Source organism: Octodon degus, unplaced genomic scaffold (genome assembly GCF_000260255.1).
Source record: "Octodon degus isolate 3935 unplaced genomic scaffold, OctDeg1.0 scaffold00079, whole genome shotgun sequence".
NCBI lineage: Eukaryota > Metazoa > Chordata > Mammalia > Rodentia > Octodontidae > Octodon > Octodon degus.
Genome location: NW_004524655.1, coordinates 7,932,718 through 7,946,455, shown reverse-complemented (window position 1 = coordinate 7,946,455; position 13,738 = coordinate 7,932,718). Strand labels below are relative to the sequence as shown.

The 13,738-nt window shown below is 41.8% G+C and overlaps 1 protein-coding gene across 2 annotated transcripts in view; it reads right to left on the bottom strand.

The window, feature by feature from the left end:
* Positions 1 to 13,738, bottom strand: part of Sart3 (squamous cell carcinoma antigen recognized by T cells 3) — a 35,176-nt gene that overhangs the window by 16,241 nt on the left and 5,197 nt on the right. The window contains exons 2-8 of one of the 2 annotated variants that reach the window (XM_004636281.2): positions 11,435 to 11,561; positions 10,128 to 10,232; positions 8,990 to 9,174; positions 6,018 to 6,123; positions 4,775 to 4,899; positions 1,616 to 1,771; positions 741 to 879 (exon numbers count right to left, since the gene is read on the bottom strand). In XM_004636281.2, coding sequence (XP_004636338.1) covers positions 741 to 879; positions 1,616 to 1,771; positions 4,775 to 4,899; positions 6,018 to 6,123; positions 8,990 to 9,174; positions 10,128 to 10,232; positions 11,435 to 11,561 — 943 coding nt within the window. The remainder of the gene's footprint in view (positions 1 to 740; positions 880 to 1,615; positions 1,772 to 4,774; positions 4,900 to 6,017; positions 6,124 to 8,989; positions 9,175 to 10,127; positions 10,233 to 11,434; positions 11,562 to 13,738) is intronic. The other variant, XM_004636282.2, reaches the window with a different exon arrangement.

The window sequence follows — 13,738 nt, the reverse complement described above, 5'->3', positions numbered from 1 at the left end:
TTTTTTTGCGGAACCAGGGACTGAGCTCAGGCCTTCTACTGAGCCATCTCCATAGCCCTAAAATTTTTTAAAATAGTTGTGATAATAGGATATAACAAGGTGGAATAAGCAAGAGAAAAATGCTCAAAAGAGAAGCTCCTAGGGTGCTCCTAAAAGCATGTTCTAAAAAGGACTGTGTTCTACAAAGGGCTCACACCACAGGATGCCCTGCAATGAGAGTCCCTGGTCAAATAAGTCTGGAAAAAAGACCATGACAGGGCCAGCCAAATAGCTCAGTGGATTAAAGCACCTGCAAGCAGGTGCAGGTTCAAGGGCCAGGGATTCAATCCCCTGGCCTGCCGTGCCAGCCCCGCTCCCAAGGCAGGCTGAGACAGCAATTGAGACTGAGCATGGTGGTGCGCACACCTGTAATCCCAGCACTTGGGAGGCTGTAAACAGGAGAATCACTACAAGTCCATTCTAGTAATGAGACCCTGAACACCCTGTAGACCCTTCCCTGAAATGCAAAAGAAAAAGAAAAAAAGACCATGGCTTCCTAGAATATCACAATGAGTATCAGCAAGTGACAAAGCCCTAGGAAGCCAAAAATACAATCTGTATCTCCCATTCACAGCCCTTTTGTCACTAACACTCAGTATCGCAGAGAAAACCCTAGAGATTGCTAATGTAATGACTTCACTATGGTTCTGTTTCTCACTTGAGACAAAAGTTTACAAGTCTTCCCACAAAAATACCCGCACCAGAAATTTCTCCATGGTCAACTCCATGTCTCTCCATGGCCAGGAGGTACCGACTCCACAGGGCAACCGTCCAGGGGCAATTTCTAACAGCACGACTGTGTACAGATAAAACCAAATCCTTTACTTTCAGCTGCCGATCCTATGATAAAGAATTCCAGAATTAGAAAATGAAGTTTTCAAAAAAGAAAATGAAGTTTTCTTAAGATTTCATCATCAAACAGGTACTGCCAGCATAATCAAGTGACTACAGAAATGTGCATTAAATGTCTCCTGTGACATGGCTTCTTCAACAGAGTAATCACCACTGCAGTGGACGAAAAGAGAGGCGGGACCAGAGAAGAACCTGTGAAGTCAAAACAGCCTTAACAGACATCAACTGATCCTACTGGGCGGACCTTTCCTATAGCCTCTTTTATGTAATCTTTTATACATACATAACAAAATATTTATTAATGAAATATCATTTCTAGATTTGTTTGAAAATAACTCAGAAGGGGGAAGGAAGTAGATAAGACAGGTATGAAATCACAAAACCAGACCAGAGCCGTAAGTGCTCATCATCCCTGAAGGTGGATGATAGCCCCGAGGCCTCATTTTACCAATCTACTTTTATGTTTACACTTTTTCCTAATAAAAAATAAAAGAAAAAACATCTGTTATAAAGTCATCAATAGTAAGGCTATAAGCAAACATTTAGTACTATTAGTAACTGTAAACATGAGAAAAAAATTTCTAAGCAAGCTGGCCAAGAGAAGGGAAAGATGGAAGAGAAAGCAGAAAGAGAACGCATGCAGCTAATGCCTGACACACTTAGGATTATGTTTAAACAGACTGTAAATTGGTAAAGGCAAAATAAATCAGAACAGTTATCTTACTAGGTACTGACTGTAACGGATCCATAAGTCTGGGACGAGGCAGTTCTCCACCAGGGCACGCTCAAAGATCAATTGAATGCGAGCAGGGTCGCCAATTTTCATCTCAAAATCGATGTATGCCTGATATTCTGCCAGCCGCGGTGCCTCTGCTTGCAACTGGAGCACAGCAAAACAGCATTGAAATAAAATTTAGTTACTTGACACTGGTCAGGAAGCACAAAGCATCTTCAAATAAAATACACACTGAAGAGAGTGGCAACACTAAAAATCACCAAATCCTCCCTCTCAATACTCTGCAGCAGGACCTGTCTGATGAGTAGAGTAATAGTCTTCCCACCTGGTCAAGAGCGGGCAGTACTTCCAAGGATTTTTCCCTTCTCTAGGTGATCCCAAGATCACAAGGAATTGAAACAGGCCACCAATCAGAGCATGAAGGAAAGAGCAACACCTCAGCCAGTGACTACTGCTAAGCACCCTTCCCAAGTAGAGGGACGGATCCAGGCAAGAGAACGCAGTGTCTTACGCAATTTCAAAAGCTCACTCAAATATCAGTCCTAAAAGAATACAGGTACAGGTAAAAGACAGAAGAGGCTGGCTGAACATTTACTAAGCCAAAGATACACAATTACACATCTTTCTATGCAGAAGCCTCTTACTCAACTTAATTTTTCTTCAACCATTCTGCAGATGGCTACAACAAAACTGAACCGGGTGAGGACTTCACTAAGGACACTGTGAATACAAGTATGCAGAAATCCTTCACATGAGAAAAAGAAAAGCTGAGGAGGATTGTGCAGGCTGATCAGAAAGCATAAATGCCCTCTATATAAAAATACAGTGTTTTAGAGCCTTGGCTTCCAGTAATGGTGGTGAATTAGTTATCTAGGTATTTTATGGCATCTGTAGTTTTGATAACTAAAAATTTCTGTATTAAACACTAAAAATAATCTTAAAAATCATCAACAAACTGGCAAAGAAACAAACATTAAGCATAAAATCTAACTAAGGACAATAAGCTAAGTAAAAGTGAAGCCTTTACTGGCTTAAGGATCTGATATTCACAACAGTTTTGAGACAGACCTCATTACCACCCACATCCCACACTCAGGGAAACTGAGTCAGAGGGAGTTGAAGTACTAGCCTGGAGTTCCAGTCAGTAAATGGCACAGCTAGAATTCAAGCCTAAGTCAAAAATCCTCTGCTCTTACTCAATATACCAAGAAAGGTATAAAAACAGAGTCAAGAGAGCCAATAGTGAGACACTATCTTGGATGGATGGATGGATGGATGGATGGATGGATGGATGGACAGAAGAAATAGGACTGTCAACACAGAATACTCAAAAGACCCTATAAATTAACAGTAACAATTTAGCGAGTTTGCTAGATTAAAAAATTAATATAAAATACCAATGGCATTTTATATGCCAGAAATAATGAGAAAGAAAGTTTTTAAAAGACATCATTTACAAATACAACAAAAACCATTCTGAAATACATCTTTAAAAAATATTTTCAAAACATTGGCTAAATTTATGAAACTGTTAGAAAGCTTTATAAAACTTAACACAACAGAGACACAAATGCTCAGGAAGATTCTTTCTCAAATTGATCTAAAGATTCAATGCAATTTCAATCAAAAACTGTACTTTTAAAAAGGTAATTTTAAGTTTGGTGGAAGCACCTATAATAGAAAACGCCAAGACTTTCTAAAAGAGGACCAAGGCAGACAGGACTCATCTAATTCAAGATCAAACATCATAAAACTATCCTCGCTGTGACAGTATAATACAAACCTGAAGGTGGAACAGAGACCCCGGAAGACAGGCACACAATGGATGCTAAGCTAGGACAGACATGGTACTGTGCCCAGGAAAGGATGATACAATTAATCAGAATCGTAACTAGAACATCTGGTTCTCCATATGGGAAAATGAAGCCAGACCCTGCCTCATACCATACACAAAAGCCATTTTAAGGTGGCTAAAGACCCACCATGAAATAAAAACTATAAAACTCTCAGAAGAAAACAGAACTAAATAAATTAAAGAGCTGAGCACAAGAGGGTTCTTAAGTGCACAATAATTTTTTGTGCACAACAAAAACATAAACCATAAGAAAAATACATTGGTAAATCCACTTATATTAAAATTAAGAACCATACGTTAAAATATCCTTTAAAAAATGGATAAAAGACAAGCCACAAACTGGGAGAAGATTTTTATAATGCATACAATCAAAAAGGATTAAGACTTGGGACTCCCAAGAATCAATTAGAAAAAAGAAAAATGAAAACAAAACCGAAAATTTCTTCAAAGCCCAGACTTTTAACAATCACTTCACAGAAAAGGAAATGTGCACAGCCAATGAACAGGAAAAGCTGCTCAAAAGGATTTGCAACCAAGGAAAATGCAAATTAAACCTAGAATTTCAATAAGATCAGCTAAAGCTTAAGTGAGCCAATACACAAGGTCAAGAGATAAGAATGCAGCTCCTGCTGGCAGGAATGCACCTCAGACCTGAGAAACACATCAGCATCTTCCTGTGGGCTGGCAGTTCCACTCTTAGAATATATTCTAGAGAAAACCACCAGGAGACACAAGAATGTTCAGAGTAATGCTGCTCCTCCTAGTAGAAACCTAGAAATGACCCAACTATTCAGCCCCCTGGGTAAATTGAAGTATACACAAGCAACTTTACAGTAATGCAAACAAACTAAAATACTTATTAACATGAGCAAAACCCAAAAACATGCTGGATGAAAGAAGATATACAGCAAGAATCTGCTATGTAAAAGTTCAAAAACAAGCAAAATTAAACAATACAATAATTAAGGATCGATTCAAACTTTGTTAAAACTGTAAAGAAAAGCAAGAGAATAATTACGACAAAAAGGAAAGTGATTACCTCTCGGGAGAGGGAGGAGGAGGCAATCGGAGAGGGGCACATAGGAGACATCTAAGGTACAGGCAATGTTCTATTTCTTAACCTGGGTGGTGGGTACATGGACGTTCACTTTATTATTAGGATGTAAACTGTATGTCCACATTTATACACTCTACATAGTTCACGATAAGCTTTAAGACAGCATTTAACTCACAACTACTGATCAGGAAATGTCTGCAGAAAAAAGCTTGCCATCAAAGTAACCAACACTCACCAGCGATTCTTCATAGGGTTTGTATTTCTCTAGCTGCTGCAGTGCTTTGTTGTAGCTCTGAACTACTGATTCCGGGACGGGATCCTCCGACCACTCTTCATACTCTGCAAATGTGGCCTCCATATCTATTGAAAGATGAATTCAGTCCTATGGGTCTTGCTTTGGGGTTCTATCAGAGTCAATGAAGTGATCAGCAATACTAACACACTCACAATACTTACCTAGTGCTTCACAGCCCAGTGCAGTGGTGGCAGACCTAGAACGTGTGTGCCACGATACTGCTATCACTGAAAGCTCTACAAGGTTCACCAGCACTGGCCTAGCACTTCATACCTATGTTTCTAATATGTCACATCCACTACCTTCCTCAGTCCTCACAAATCTATAAGGAAGGCGCCACTGTACTCCTCGTTTTGCAGTCGAAAAAACTAAAGCACAGGTGTGCTAAGCTAATTAGCCACAGGAAAGAGTAGAGCAAGCCTATGCACCAGGCAGCGTGGCCAAAGTTCACACTCTCAATCACTAAGCCAAGCTGTCTCACACTGATTCTGGAGATGAAATCTACAAACCCATTTAGTCTCATTATCCAACAACTGGATTAGAGACCCATTTTCTAATATTCTAAATCAGACCCAAATAAACTATAAAGCTTACTTATTCCTCAAGCAGGGAAATAACAGTGAGGCTCAGGCAGGGGTACACAGGGGCTCTGGGTGTAGATAACGCACAGCCATGCCTACAGGGCACCAAGAAGGCAGCGGCCTCCTGGCATCCAACAGGCCACAGCTCCAGAGCTGAATGGCTGGCCTTGCCAAACTGTATTCTCTATACTGCCAGACTCTCTCCCAAAGCCCAAGAAATGTAGACATCAGTACTTCTAATCAGCTGTATTTCTCACCGACTCACCCCAACAGAGGAAAGATAAGCAGAATCAGCACCATTAAGGAAAGAGAAAATGTTTACAACACAACCCTTACTTACTAGTTTCTGCAGAAAATACAGCAGTCTTTCCCTATTCCCGTCAGAAACATTATCTCCACCTTTCCTACTATGTCTTAAAGTAGGAAAGAGCCCTCTCCTGGGCATCAAGGACAAGAGAGGTCTAAGAAGCTCATCCACGGCGGCACTGGCCAGTGAGCACGGAACCCGCACTACCTGCCTCACAGGACGCTGGCAAGCTCTCATACAGGACACACTTAGAAAACCATGAAGGGCTGGCTGCCGACAAGTCAGTTTCTCTTACCGTAGAGTGGGATCGCCAACTGTCGCCGGAAAAGACTGTGGATTTTCTCAAGCTGTGAATCAAAGGTTTGTTCCCGGTCAAAAGGGGAAAGGAAGCCAGCTATGGGCTAAAGAAGCAAATTTGTAGTAAATAATAAACTACAGTTCTTTCTACTTCAAAACACATCTCCACAGATTTTCAATTCAATCTAAAAAATTCCTGACTTAACACGAGTATCATGTCAAATGCTGGAGTACAAAACTAAACATCATTTCTGCCACTAAAGGGATAAGACAGAGAGAGAAAAAAAAAAAACAAACAGGAAAGAAAAAAATACCAGAAACATATCCAAGCCATGTGTGGGGTGACTCACAAGACGGGGGAGGCTGAGGCAAAAGTACCAAAACTGAAGTCCAGCCTGGACAATTTAGGGACTTACTTAGGGAACCTTGTCTCAAAACAATAAAAAAGAAACAAGCCTATCCAAATGTCTACAATGTTGCAGGATGTAACTAGCATAATAGTAAAGTATCATAAGATCACAGCATCAAATGGATTGCTAGGTGGTTCTCAGGGGTGAGCTGTTATAGAGAAAATCAGGAAAGGCTCCCAGGGGAACTGGCACTGGGAAAGCACCTGCACACTCAGTAACTTCCATTGAAGGAATTGTCTGAGTAAAATTACAGCAGCCAGAACGTCCTGGGGTCAGTGACAGCAGAGGCCACACAGGGATATGTCTAACATTAGAGATCTGCGAATGTTAGGCCAAGGCACCAGCCTGGCACCTTACTCGGTAGGCTAAGCACCCCACTAGAGACTTTTTAACTGTGCTATGAACAAGAGGTATGAGGGCTACTTCATCACATAGGCTGAGTTGGGACCAAGGGTTTTGAATTTTGGATTTTTTCAGATTTTGGGGTATCTGCGTATCTATAACAAGATGTCTTGGGGAGGGGAGCCAAGTTTAACTCATGTTACACAAAGCCCTGAAAATGATTATTTTTTAATCTTTATTTATCTATTTGGTACAGGGTCTCACTCCACAGTCAGACTCATAGTGATCCCTCTGTCTCTCCCCAGCATTGGGATTACAGGTGTGTGCCACCACATCCAGTTTCAATGGCCAGCACAGTGTGGGGCTGGCACAGCATGTGGCACTCGGGAGATCAAACCTGGACCTTGGGGCCCAGGAGATGGCTCAGTAGAATAAGCGCTTCCCTGGTAAGCGCGAGGGCCTGAGTTCAATCCCTGGTTCCGCAATCAATCAATCAATCAATCAATCAATCAATACCTGGTCCTTGTGCTTGCCAGGCAAGTGCTTAGACCAATGAGCTATCACACTGGCCCTGAAGGTGATTTTAAAACCCCTGTGTTTTGACTGTAACCTGTCATCAGGAGGCTGTACCATGCAGCACTCAAAAGTTTTGGATTCTGGACCATTTCAGATCTCACATTTTCAGATTAAGGATGCTCAACCTCCTTTTCATGTTAGAGGGCTCTATTACATACCATCAATACCGATGCGCATGTACAAAGACAGGACACAGCTATAAAATTCTATAAATCGGCAGGGAAAGGTGGCGCATGCCAGTACCCCCAGCACTTGGGAGGCTGAGGCAGGAGCATCACTGTGAGTTCAAGGCCACCCTGGGCTACAAAGTGGGTTAAGGCTACCCTGAACTGCATAGTAAGACCCTGTCTCAAAACAAATCTATAAATTATAGGTAGCTCAGCAGATTAAAGCACCTGCTTAGGCAGATGCAGGAACTGGGGTTTGATCCCCAGTGTGGCGGGCAGGCCCCAACCCCGGGGAGTGTTGAGACAGTGATTGAGACCGGATGTGGTGGCACACACCTATAATCCCAGAGCTTGGGAGGCTGTAATCTGGAGGATCACTACGAGTCCAATCTGTGTAGTAGGACCCTGTAGACCCTACACTAATTACATAAAAAATTCTATAAACTATAGCTTTAAAGTGTAATTTTGATGGCATTAAGTTTCCTCTCAATTTCAACTGAAATATACATACATACATACATACTTACATATACATTTTCATATATATTAGTGACATACCTATTGTGTATTCACCAGGAACTATGTAACTAAAGCAAAAGTATTTAAAATTAAAAAATAAAACGGGAGAAAAAATAAAAGCTGGGGAGACAGCTTGGCAGTCCTGCCTGGCAAGTGCAAGGACCAGGTTCAATCCCCAGCACCATGTATTGTTTCCAAAAACTGGGCATGGTGGCAAAAGCCTATAATCCCAGCACTGGGGAGGCTGAGACAGGAGGATCACTATGAGTCTAAGCCATGTAGTGAGACCCTATAAGAAACGCATTTAAAAAAAAAAAAAAAAACAGCCAGGGATATAGCTCATCAGCATAAGCACCTGCCTGGTAAGATCAAGGTCCCAAGTTCAATCCTTGGTACCAAAACCTGAAGAACCTCCTTTTAGACGAGATTGGGCGCGTTCAGGGTGGTATGGCCGTAGACAAGAACCTCCTTTTAAGTTATATCATTCTTGCTATTCGACAAGAGTACTGACTTCATTTTATTGTTTATCCCCTAAGAAATCCGCAAAAATCATTTTGTTAACAGGAGACCCATAGTGGATCCCACTGTTTTCTTTTTTTTTTTTTTTCTTTTTTTTTTAATGTATTTGGTACAGGGTCTCACTACACAGCTCAGACTCTAGTGATCCTCCCAATCCTCCCGTTTTCAGCCTCTCCAGCGCTGGGATTATAGGCATGTACCACCACCTCTGGTCTCCTTGGCTGACTCTGCACCCAGGGGCAGAGCCCACACAGCATGTGGTGCCGGGCACTGAACTCTGGTCTCTGTACTTGCCTAAGCAGGCACTTATTCTGCTGAGCTATCTCACTGGCCCTGGATGTTTGCTTCAAAGAGTACTTCCATGACACATCATAAAGACAGCTGCTAACCACTCAGAGCTAACCTCCAGGCATGGGTCCTGGAGACGTGGCACTCACCCGAGCAGCTTCGACGATGGCACTTTCAAACTCTCGGTAAGCCTCCCAGATGGCCAGTCCTTTGGTCATATGCAAGCCCACAGAGGAAAGAGCTCTTTCAAATACAGAGCGAACTTTCTCCAGGCCACCCTTCTGTCCAATTCCACCGACTGAGTACTGGCCATACTCTAACCAGATGTTAGGACCTAGAAATGAGAAGTGTTCTATTAGTTCAGGGCATAAAATAGTCAAACACCACAGTAGATGCAGAAAGCAAGTGCCCACCAAAAACGTAAGGGCATAATCAACAAAAATCTCAACCTAGCTATACTAATGCTGCTGCCTGAAAAAAATTACCTTAATAAACAGCCCTACCAATTACAGTCATTGGGATTTTACTGCATAAACCAAGTGGTAACATGTAGAACAATTATGATTATAAAGTTTATTTAGTAAAATTAAAGGAAGCTGGGGATATAGCTCAGTGGTAAGGAATATGGCTTAACTCCCAGCACCAAAGGAAAAAAAAAAAAAATCTAAAGCCCAGTGAACAAATTTCAATGATAATAGGTAATGAAAGATTTCAAAACCTACAACTTTCTAACTTTCAAACCCTGATTCATTTTTAAGTCATTTGAAAAAAAAAAAAGTCCTTATTCCATTTTGGGGGCCTGGCCCTAGCTCAGTTCTTTAAGTGGCTGCTTCCACAATGCTGGCAGCCTCAGTTTGCTGTAGTTCGATCCCCACAACACTCCAGCCATGCAAAAGTGCCCTGAAGGCATTCAAGGAGCAAAAAAAAAAGTCATTTTTAAGTCATTTGGTTAAAAAGGTAAAAAGCCCTGATTCTATAAATAACAATCTGTATTTTGAAGTTCTATTTTTAATGATGTTCAAAGAAAAGACAAATGGTGAGTGTGCCTTCTGTCATCTTCTTCTCACATATTCACTCCTGTGCCTTTAAGACCAGACCCATTAAGCTGTGTGTAAAGGCATTCATTCTTACTGTACATATTCTGCCTCCTAAGTCACTTTCCAGGGATCAGAAAATAATCCCAGGGGCCTACCGTTACTATTTTCAACAGAAATTCTAAAAAGATAAAGCAGCTAACTTGGGGATTGCTCAAGGTTGCTGGGGCTTGCTGTTGCACTGGGAACTCACAGATGTAGTCCTTCACGGCTTTCTCGAAGAGTTCGTACACGTGCTCCCGGTCCAGGCCGTCCACGGCCATGCTGATCTCATCGTGCAGCCACTCGAGCCACAGCTCTAGAGACAAGAGCGCCACCTGCATTCGCGGCTCCCACCAGAGGGCAGGCCGGGTGCAGGCTTCTCCAGGGGCGTCGGTACGCACACATTTTACACACTTAGTTACACAACCCAGTTCAGGTCACCAAGTTCAAACCTTAAACCCGCCACCAAGCACACAGGTTTTATGCTTCCAAACAAGAAGTCACTCCAATAGTAACAGCCCATACCCGTTGGACGTTTTCTGTGAAATACTTATAATTTTTTTCTCATTCAATCTTGGTCTCTACTACCCTGTAAGGTAGGTGATAGCACCAACAGCAATAATTGAAGGCTCTAAGCTCTGTCAGGAAGGTGTTAACTGCTGGCCACAGAATAGCTTGTTCTAGTCTCTCATGCACCAAAGCCATAAACAAGTGTTTTCCTCGCTTACTGCTAGGAAAACTGAGCCTTAGACTGCTTCCATCGTGTGCTTAAGGCCTCACAGCTACAAGAGGTCTAGCTAGGAAGAACAAATCTGGGCGATCCGACTTCAGCAGTCTTCACCTAGCAGTTTCACTTCACAGGAGACAGAGCTGAATCTCCAACAAGGGTTGTACACCTCCTGCCTGAAAGATCACTTATAAATACTAAGACGATTTAACTACAAAATTGTTCAATGTTATTAATTTCTAATTAGCAAATATGTAGAAATAACCTAAATGTGCAACTATGGTAGAACAATAAAGGTATGAAACACCTGCACTAAAAACCATGCAAGTATATTTCCAATTTACTGGTTCTGAGAGGACACATATACACCTACTAGAATGGGAAATAGCAGAGCGAAGTGTAATTACACAGAAAAATTTGTTGTAGTATTAGGATAAAGAAGTAAGGATTCAATCCGTGCATCCAGGCAAGGCATTGTGAAACATGCTTGAATACCAGCACTCGGGAGGCTGAGGCAGGAGAATCACTGAGTCAAAGGCCAGGCGGCTACATAGCAACACCTTGCCTCAAAACAAAAAATGAATCCTTGTATGATCATACCATGTTTTGCAAAAAACTATGGAACAATACACTAAAAATAGTTTGACTTTGAATGATGGGCTTTCTTTTTTCCACTATGCAACCTGTTTCTAATTTTCTGCAAGGAGCATATTCAACTTTCAGCATTGAAAAATGGTGCGTGCCCCTCAGGCCTCCATGCTCCTAAGAGCAGCCCTATCACAGAAGCCTACCTTCGGTCAAAGGGAAGATCTCACTCATTTTCTGGCGGGCCATCCGCACTTTGGTGAGCTCCCCCTCCAGCCGGAGCAGCCTGATCAGGTCCACGTGACAGTTGTAGTCATAGATGTTGATAGACAGCTAAAAGGAAAAAGAATAGAAAATGAAATTTAAAAATTTGATCTTCACTTTACACAAAATTTAACTAAGATCCCCAGCCTGCTCTGCCGGCCTCCCTACCCCGACCCAGGAACGCTGAGACGGGGATTGACACTGGGTGTGGTAGTGCCTGCCTATAATTCCAGTGCTTCAGAGGCTGAAAATGGGATGCTCACTACGAGTCCAGTCTGTGTAGTGAGACCCTGGACATCCTGTACTACATATATTTTTTTTAAAAATTAAGATGTTTAGAACACACAGATAATCTTTAGGATCTTCAGTTATGCAGAATTCCCAGATACTCAAAGCATAATTCATAAAGTAAAAAATTTATAAACTGGATCTCTTCAAAATTAAAAACTCTTGTTCAATAAAGCACAATGATAAATGAATGAAAATCAAAGTATAGACGGGAAAAGAATATTTGTAAGCCAGCTAAAGGCTAGCTTTTTAAAAATTTAACTTTCAATTCAACAGTTAAAAAGAAAACTCCAGGGCCAGGGAGATAGCTCAGTAGAATAAGTGCTTTGCCTGGCAAGCGCAAGGGCCTGAGTTCAATCCCTGGTTCCGCAAAAAAAAAAAAAAAGAAAGAAGAAAACTCCAATTAGAAAACAAGCAAAGGGGCAGGGGAAATGGCTCAGTGGAATAAGCACTTCCCTGGCAAGCTCAAGGGCCTGAGTTCAATCCCTGGTTCCTCAAAAAAAACAAGCAAATAAACACGCACGAGGGGCCGGGGAGATGGCTCAGTGGAATAAGTGCTTCCGTGGCAAGCGCAAGGGCCTGAGTTCAATCCCCAGTTCAGCAAAAATAAATAACCCACGCACGAGTAAGTGTTCAACATCACTGGCTATCAAAGAAATAAATATAAATCAAAACCACATGGGGCTGGGGAGGTAGTTCAGTGGCTTAATCATCTGCCTGGCAAGTGTAAGGTCCCGAGTTTGATCCTCAGTACCTAATTATTTAGGTAAATAAATAAAATCATAACAAGTTATCATTACACAGATATGAAAATAACTACAATTAAAAACTGGAGACACTAACTGCTGGTGAAGATGCTTAAAAAAACTAGATTACTGACTCCTCATGTATTACTTGTAGGAAGGTAAAAATAGGAAACAGTTCAGTTGTTTCTTTTTTTTTTTTTTTTGGTGGAACCAGGGATTGAACTCAGGTCCTTGCGCTTGCCAGGGAAGCGCTTATTCCACTGAGCTATCTCCCTAGCCCCTGAGTTGTTTCTTATAAAATTAAACTCTGTGTCACTTGGTAAGGTCACTCTTAGTCATTTTCCGGGATAAATAAAAAGTGTTTTCACTCATACACCTGTACATGAGTATTAACACCAGCTCTATTCCTAACAGCCAAAACAGGAAACAAGCTGGATACCTCTCAAAGGAACATGGTTTTACATCCACCACAAGGAATACTATTGAGTCATAAAATGGAGCAAACTAATAAGATACACAACTTGGATGAATCACGAGGGAGTCATGCTGAGTAGAAAAGATTCTCCCAAAAAGATGCACACTGTGTGACATGTTTACATAACATTCTGGAAATGGCAAGGCAATTTTGCGTCAGAAAAGCAGTCTTCGTAATTTTCCACACTAGCAGAATTGAGGGAGAAAAAACAGTGATCTCGATGCAGAAAAGGCATCTGATAGGTCTATGCCCATTTGTAGAGGCAGGGGATATAGCTCAGCAGCATAAGTGCCTGCCTGGCAAGAGCAAGGTCACCAGTTCACTCCCCAGTACCCCCTCAAAAAAGAATGCCCATCTCTGATTAAAAATTTTTAAAGTAGCAATCCAAGAATTGAAAGGAACCTCCTTAACAGATAAATGGGTACTCAGCCAGGACATAGCTCAGCAATAGGGCACGAGCCTAGTACACAACAAGGTCCTGGCGTCAATTCCCAGGGCTCCAAGACAGAAAAAGAAAAGGTAAATGTTATAGTGTGTGAATCATGTTTTTAAAACTTCCTTTAAGGGCCAGGGAGATGGCTCAGTGGAATAAGTGCTTCTCTGGCAAGCGCAAGGGCCTGAGTTCAATCCCCGGTTCCGCAAAAAATAAAATACTTTAAACAACTTCAAACTAGGTGCAAAGTTTACTATAAAAATGTTCATCTAGGGGCCGGGGAGAGGGCTCAGGAGCCTCAGCT